This window comes from Danio rerio, chromosome 20 (genome assembly GCF_049306965.1).
Source record: "Danio rerio strain Tuebingen ecotype United States chromosome 20, GRCz12tu, whole genome shotgun sequence".
Classification (NCBI taxonomy): Eukaryota; Metazoa; Chordata; class Actinopteri; order Cypriniformes; family Danionidae; genus Danio; species Danio rerio.
Window position 1 is genome coordinate 190,632 of NC_133195.1, and position 9,078 is coordinate 199,709.

Sequence of the window (9,078 nt, forward strand, 5' to 3'; positions counted from 1 at the left end):
TATTTCTCAGATGAAAGAAGGCAGTTTTTGTGACATGGGATATATGATGTTCAACAGTTAGATTGCTGTCTAATATGACACCCAGATCTTTTATAGTAGCGCTAACGCTAGCTCTGTATCCTCTAATTGTAGATTGAGTTGTGAGATCTGCTGTGTACAGGATTTAGGCCCAATAAGTAATAATTCTGTTTTGTCTGAGTTTAAGAGAAGAAAATTGTTGGTCATCCAGTCTTGAACATCTCTAATACACTCAGTTAGTTTAGACAGTTCAGACGTCTCGTCAGGTTTAGTGGAAATATATAATTGAGGATCATCTGCATAGCAGTGAAAGCTGATCCCATGTCCTCTAATAATGTCTCCCAGAGGCAGCATGTAAACTGTAAACAGTAAAGGGCCTAAAACTGATCCTTGAGGCACCCCATACTGCACTGGGCTGACTTGTGAAGGCTGTCCATTAATATTCACGAACTGGTAACGGTCAGTTAAATATGGCTTAAACCATTGTAGAGCCTGTCCCTGGACACCTGTAGACTTTAAGCCATTTATGAGGATATTGTGGTCAATGGTGTCAAATGCTGCACTGAGATCGAGTAGAACTAATAGCGAGACGCACCCTCGGTCAGCAGCTCAGAGCAGATCGCTGGTTATTTTCACTAATGCAGTTTCTGTACTGTGATGCGGCCTGCAGGTGGACACACACACACACACACACACACACACACACACACACACACACACACACACACACACCTATACAACGTTTAAAAGAAATATTTATTATAAAAAAAAGTCCAGACATTAGCCAGTTAACAGATGCTGATGCTAAACATGCGACACATCACAGTGCACTCCAGGCAAACAAACACACACACAAACACAAACACACACACACACACACACTCTCAAGCTAAGGGGGATTTGATCAGCTCATGAACCCCTAAACCAGAGCGAGAGAGAGCTGACAGATCCACATCCACACGCAGCTCCCAACCTCCTCCAAAAACACACACACACACACACACCACAACCTGAGTGAAGACCGTGAAGCAGACAGAGGCACGTGAGATACACACAAAACACACACACACCAAGGTGAAGAGGAGGAGAGGAGGAAGCACACGCGCAATGGAGGAACAGATCTGACACACGTCTCTAAACACACTCATGAGGGAGAAACAGATCCAACACACACACACACAGACAGACACACAGACACACACACACACACACACACACAGACAGACACACACACACACACACACACACACACACACACAGACAGACAGACACACACACACACAGACAGACAGACACACACACACACAGGAGTGGGCCTCATGAAAGCATCAGCGCTGTGAAGGCCACATTCATATCTCATAGTTATGTTCCACAGACACACACACATATATATATATATATATAATATATAATCTCCAGTTGATCATTAGAGTTGTTGGAGACGCAGACGCTCTGATTGATGCAACCAGAGTCGGAGTGCAGCGCGCCTCATGTCCAGCTAAAAGGGTCCGTCAGAAGGCAGCCCATAATAAAAGAGTTAAGAGTGTTAAAAGGCCCGCGGCGCTCAGAAGCACTTCCTGAAGACGATCTGCGGCCCGAACTCCTCGTACTCGGCGGCGCTGATCCAGGCGCTCTGCTGCTCGGGCAGGCTGGCCAGCGCCGCTCCGCCGCTCCACACTGAGAAATCTCTGTCAGGCGGACTGGAGACCCGCACACACGCGCTCAGATCCACAGGAACCATCGCCCGGACCTCCAGCTGCAGCCGCTCCGCCAGACCCGACAACAGCGTGTTCCCACCTGCAGCACACATGAGAGAGAGAGAGAGAAGAGCAGTCGTACCTGTACAACACACACACTCATACCTGCACCTGTACAACACACACACTCATACCTGCACCTGTACAACACACACACTCATACCTGTACAACACACACACTCATACCTGCACAACACACACACTCATACTTGCACAACACACACACTCATACCTGCACCTGTACAACACACACACTCATACCTGCACAACACACACACTCATACCTGCACCTGTACAACACACTCATACCTGCACCTGTACAACACACACACTCATACCTGCACAACACACACACTCACACCTGCACAACACACACACTCATACCTGCACCTGTACAACACACACACTCATACCTGCACAACACACACACTCACACCTGCACAACACACACACTCATACCTGCACCTGTACAACACACACACTCATACCTGCACAACACACACACTCATACCTGCACCTGTACAACACACTCATACCTGCACCTGTACAACACACACACTCATACCTGCACAACACACACACTCACACCTGCACAACACACACACTCATACCTGACAGCAGGATGTTTCCCACAAAGCTGCGGCGCAGGTCCAGGTCCGACTGCAGGATGGATCTGAAGACGCTCTCATGCAGACCATAATGATCCCGACCGATGAGCTCCGGCCTGAAGAGGATTTCTGGAGCCCTGTGTGTGTGTGTGAGAGAGATTTAAAGACCAGCGGCTCACACACACACACACACACACACACACTCCATCACAGCACGCTTGATCCCCCTCACGCTGATTTATTTAACTGTCCCGCTTATCCAGATAACAGGTCAATACAGACCCACTGTTCAGCTTATAGAGACCCGTTTCCCACTATGGTCCAGTGTGAGATGAGGAGAAAGCGCTGTGTGCATTACTGTGTGTTCAGGAGTCCAGTCCACTCAAACACTGATCAAAGAGCTGAAGGTCAAGAGAAACCAAACTATAGTCATGAGTGAGGCAGACGAGGCTCAGAGGGGTCGCTCTCGCTCAGACAGACGCTTCCTCAGTGGACTGTACATGTAGACTAGTGGCCGTGATGACTGAATGGTTTTAGGGTGATCTGTCCCTCTCAATAGTAAATAAGATGAAGCCGCTCACTTCCAGGACGTCTTCCTAGTCGATTTAGTTTCTGAAACCCTCATGCTGTCGTGTCTGAATACACTTCTGCTATTTTAAGGATGAATAATCCGCTGTGCGCCCGGCGCATGCTCTAACAGGGCTGTGCTGATCCTCTATACGAGTTCTGGCTGTGTTTTGAGCATAACCTGCATTAAACCAATCAGAGTCTCGGCTCTCATTCCCTTTAAGAGTCAGTTGTGTCGCTCCATGGTGCATTTGCTATTGACATGTCGACTCTGTAACAGTTAAACAGAGCATCTGCAGCACGAGCATAAAGAACCAGCCTCCTCCATTCAGCCTCTTTACTGTACTCCTTTACTTTACTCCTTTACTTTACTCCTTTACTGTGGTGGAGTGAGGACTGGTGGAAACTCTCTCCACTGAACACATCCATTAGCCCACATGTTTAATTTCCTTTATCAAACAATGATTTGCTTTAAAACTGTTTCTAAATCCAGCTCTGATCTCCAGCAGAGGAATAAATGAGCAATGACGTGTGGTCAGAAAGCTGAGTCATATCCAAACACACGCCCTGTTCTTACACCACATATGCTGATGCAGACACCTCCAAAAGCCCACAGCTGGACACATCTACACTTGTGTTTATTATAAATCTGCAGATAATCAATAATACTGATCATAATGATCACATTATACAGATGCAGATCATCATCAAAACACTGAAGAAGCCCCCCGAGGTGAAGAAGGCCTGGAGGCAGTGTGTTTATATTGATTTTGGTGTGTGCCATTATGGAGAATCTGGACTGACACTGGTTTGCAGTGAACTCTTGAGATCAACACACACACACACACACACACACACACACACACACGTACGTACCGGAAGCGTTGGCTGGCCAGAGGGACGGTGTGTCCGTCAGGGAGTGTGTACTGGATCTCTGACTCTGAGCTCTTCATCTCCGCTTCATAATCCACAGACACAAAGCAGCATCTCTCCTTCATCTCCCGCACGATCTCCAGCTCTGCAGAGGTGCGCAAACACACACCGCTCTCCAGCAGCAGCTGCAACACACACACACAGTTAGTCACACACAGAGCTGTAAACACACACCACACAAGCAGCAGCTGCAACATGCAGACACCAGTTACACACACAAAAACAGTTACATGCAGGCGCGCACACACACACACACACACACACACACACACACACGAATCAGTTTGTCTGAGGTGTAAGACACCTAATCATCTCTGGCTGAAACTCACAGGTCACTTTAAGCTGCAGATGGTCTCACTGCTCTAAGATTACCAGAGTGTGTGTGTGTGTGTGTGTGTGTCTGCGTGAGTGAAAGCTTGCGTTAGAGAGTGTGTCAGAAGATCAGTCTGTGTGTATTTGAGAGAGAGAGAGAGAGAGAGAGAGAGAGAGAGTGAGTGAGTGTGTGTTTACATGCGTGTTACTCATATGCTGGTTTCTTGTGTTTGTGTGTGCGTGCATGTGTTGACCTTCTGCAGCTGCAGTGTGACGTCTGCTCCGGCGAGGTCGAGGCGCTGAACGGCGTGAGGCAGACAGTAACCCTCAAACACTGGAACACTGTGACTGACTCCATCACCTGAGTCCAGCACCACCCCTGAACACACACACACACACACACACACACACACACACACACACACACACACACACACACACACACACACACACACACACACACACACACACACACACTTTTATTCTCTAGTCATGGTCTGATTATTTTGGCATTTTCAGATTTGAATGCAGCAATTGGAGGATTCATAACCCTGCATATCAGCATGTTTTATAACTGATGTTGCGTGGGTGTTGAGATCCTGATCTTTCACTGATTAATGGTGCAGCTCACACTGAATGCATTAATGCAGGATAAACAAGACAGAAAACACCTTTAATAACCTGAGAAACCCAGCACATCCTCAATAACCCAGCACAACTTCTGTCATCGTTATATCTTACAGGAAAGCCTGAATGCTTTCATACGTGTGATCTGAATAAAGAGTAAAAATATGTAATAATCCGCGGGTCACGACCTGTGGGTTATGATCTGTACGGATCAACCGTGATCAGTTACACCTCTATTATGTGACCATGTTAAATGTTAATTAACTAAAACAGAATTCATTACTGATCTCGAATTGAGTGTTTACATATGACAGTCCTGTAATGTGTCAGAATATTCAGTCAACCGAGCACTTCAACATACTATAAAAGCTCTTGTTATCACGATATGCTGAGTTATTGAATACTGCAGTGAGTCTACACCGCTCAGACGTGAAGAGCAGCTCCACATGCACACTTAAGGCCTGCGCACACCGGCACGCTTCTTACTGGTGTTTTCAGTTGACGTTTAACACCTCGTGACTAAATAAAGCGAGCTAATGTGATCGTGCACACCAACACACAAAACACCTCATGTTAAAGAAACGCCTCATGCTCACGCCACGTCATGTGAGCACATTCAGACCCTGCAGGAGCTCTGCAAACACCTGATGACTGAAACTGACCGGTGGTGCGTCCAGAGGCGTAGAGCGCCAGCACAGCCTGAACCGCCACAAAGGTGAGCGGGACACTGAAGGCCTCGAACATGAGCTCCACCATGCGCTGGCGGTTCTGCAGGGGGTTCAGAGCCGCTTCCGTCAGCAGAACCGGGTGGTCCTCGGGGGCCGCAGACAGCAGCTGGAACGCATGAGTCCAGAGCTGCAGCACAGAGACGGCATGAAACTCCTCTGAAACACAGCTTAGAGATGTTCATCTGAGCAGAACAGTGGTGTTAATGACGCTCCGCCAGCTCACCATCTCCATCTCATCCCAGTTGCTGACCACGCCGTGCCTGATGGGATACCTGAGGGTCAGGACGCCACGCATGTGCTGCGCATCATGGCCCACATACAGCTCTCGGTCCACACACGAGTTCATCACCTCCTGCACAACAACAACAGGTCAGAGCTTTGATGGATTACAGATATGATGCTACTCCACATCTCAGCTCGCTCTCACACACACACACACACACACACACACACACACACACACACACACACACACACACACACACACACACACCAGCAACACTCCTGCAGTGCAGCTGTTCTCTACAGTGTGTGCACACAGCGCAGTGTCCTGGCTGAAGTGTGTACCTCATATTTGGGACGGCCGATGACTGTAGGGAACACCGCAGCTGGAAGGTCCTGATCCGCAAAGCCGGCCTTCATCAAGCCAGATCCTGAGTCCAGAACGATCGGAGTCTTATAATCCATCATCTAATGGAGAAGAGAAACAGCAGCTCAGAGATCATCTCAGAGAGCCAGACACATCTCAAACACAGACTCTGCTGAAATCATCTTCAGACAAAGCTTACAGCGCCATCTGGAGTTGCACAGGAGAACCAGAACTACACTGACTGGGCTCTGCTGATCTTTATTATATTGCTGTCTGCCTGTTTCTGTGCTGGTTCAGGACCGCAGTGTCAGATCAAGTGCAATGGTCAACAGGAGATGATCTGGTTTTGGGTTTCCTTTATACCAGGGGTGTCCAAACTCAGTCCTGGAGGGCCGGTGTCCTGCAGATTTCAGCTCCATCCTGCCTCAACACACCTGCAAGGATGTTTCTAGAAATCCCAGTAAGAGCTTGATCAGCTAGCCCAGGTGTGTCTGATTGGGGTTGGAGCTAAACTTTGCAGGACACCAGCCCTCCAGGACAGAGTTTGGACATGCCTGCTTTATACCTTAATAATGTTAAAACAACACCTGCACCTCATCAGAAGCATGCGTCATGTTCGTTTAATCCAACTAAGCTTCAATCAGAACTAAATCCTGGTGCTACAGAGGAAGCATCGACTGGGCACTCGTGCAGCTGTGGTAGGAAGGTGAACAGATCTACAACCTAAAGAAGTGAAAATTAAATATGAAAAACACCCAGGTGACTCGAGTCGAGGAATAATCTAGCCTTGAACTCACTGGGTAAAAAGGAAATCAGCCATTCTGGGTGTGAAATATCACTAAACTTTAGGGTTGTGAAAAGTTAAACAGGTTAAACAGAATGTGTGTAGTTTGATCAGAAATACAATATCCATCTATAATTTCATCAGTCAATCCATAAAGCAGCCTAACCATAGACACAAACATCATCATGATGATTATACACAGCAGATCTACATGAGAATGAGGAAACAGGGCTGTGTGAGGCTCACAGAAGGACAATCGCATGTATTTATTCAGCTGTGTGCAGGTATATCCAGATATTTATTCTTATTTCCAGATTCTCCAGGTGGTTACACTGCCCACTTCAGCAAACTTTGTTTATTTATAATTTCATCTTGCTATAAAATTGAAAATAGATTTTCCATCTGACTTGATCTGTGCTGTCGACACTAATTGTAAGCCATTGGACACGTGACTGCAGTAACTCTGCCTTCCAGAATGTGACATGATCAGTTAAAGACAGAGAAATGACACATTTTAGGTCAGTTCACTGAAATGCATGACTGTGAGTGTGTGGTCTGTCTGTCTGTCTGTGTGTTTGACCTGTGTTGTGGCTGTGCAGATCTGCTGAACTGTAGATGTGCAGGTCCTCATGAAGCCTCCAGCGTCTGCAGTGGAGCTCAGCGTCTGCATCTCCTGGCTCTGCTCGGAGCGCTGCACCACTGCCGTGTTGTTGTTGTTGTTCTGCATGTGCAGGCCTGCAGGTCGGCTCAATGTGTGTTCTTCACCTTCATCACCATCATCTTCACCTTCATAATCTTCATCATCTGCAGTGTGCTCTGAGGTAGAGGAGGACCCAGACTCCTCCAGGTCTCCAGTGTGTGTTTGTTCAGAGGCTGAAGGAGGACAGAGACGGTGCTATGAGCGACAAAGAAACTACAAGAATCACTCACTTAATGTAATGTGTATTATTATAGTGCATTTATCAGGATTGGTCTCTCCACACCACACCAGCTCCACTTGGATGATGATCCAGAAGCCACAGGACAACAGCACCAGTGCTTCACCACACACCAGCTATAGTGATGGAGCCAATTCAGTGGATGGGGATGATTGGGAAGCCATGATGGGTAAGGGCTGATGGAGGGAGTTTGGCCAGGACATCGGGGTTTCATTGTTATCCATTTACATGGCCTCAGTCAGGTCTGTCATTCAGAAATAAGGCGTTTAACACCACTGCTCTGCTGAGGACACACAACTCTACCTCTCACTCCAGGAAGATGATCTAATGATTGCTGCCTAAATATCAGCATTTCTGGCAGCTACTTCCTGCTGGATGAAGGACCACCACCTTCAACAGAATCTCTCCCGACCAGTCCAAAGCTTAACCACATCATCACTGTACTACTGGACACCTCGGCAGCAAATCCTTCCAGGACAGTCAGAAACCTAGGAGTGGTTCAGCTGAAATGTACAGATCACATTGCTGCAGCTTTGCCCTATATGACATCAAGAAGATTAGACCTTTCCTAACAGAACATGCTGCTCAACTCCCTGTCCAAGTCCTTGTCCTGTGCAAGCTGGACTACTGCAAGGCTCTTTTGGCTGACCTCCCAACCAGCACCACCAAGCCTCTGCAGCTGATTCAGAAGCAGAGAGACTGGACTTCAATAATGCATGGCACACCTTTTGTTCATCAGTCTACACTGGCTGCCAAATCAAGGTGCTGTCACTCTCCTACAAAACAACTGCAGGTTCTGCAACCATTTACCTGAGCCCAGGACTTCAGGCTTATGTGCCTGGCAGGATCCTGCGCTCTGCAACTGAACACCGTTTAGGGGTCCCATCACAGGGAGGCACAAAAACCCTTCACCTATAAGTCCATCCTGGTGGAGTGACTTGTTTAACTCTGAGTGCAGCTGTCTGACCACTTTCTGACCTTGTTTGTCTGACCAAGGAGTCTGACCCGTCTTTAGATGCTTCTTGATAATGGTCCGTTTCATCAATACATCCACCTAAATTCTGACAATGCTCCAGAGAGGGCTTAAACTACCTGTAGGACACAGTCTGCACCACATCTTCTCTCCTATCACGTCTAGGATAATTCGGACTGATTGTCACTCATCAACAAGCACTGATTTGCCTTCGATTTCAGCCAAGTCCAAACCTGTCGAGTGA

At 47.5% G+C, this 9,078-nt stretch overlaps 1 protein-coding gene across 1 annotated transcript; it reads right to left on the bottom strand.

Annotated features, from left to right (window-relative positions):
• Positions 1–757: 757 nt before the first annotated feature.
• Positions 758–6,240, bottom strand: si:ch211-241j12.3. The gene is given in 8 exon segments (NM_001030209.1): positions 758–1,237; positions 1,314–1,815; positions 2,387–2,520; positions 3,827–4,008; positions 4,450–4,574; positions 5,485–5,677; positions 5,774–5,902; positions 6,118–6,240. Coding segments are annotated over 7 exon segments (1,119 nt in total). The 3' UTR covers positions 758–1,237; positions 1,314–1,582.
• Between the last annotated feature and the right edge of the window lie 2,838 nt (positions 6,241–9,078).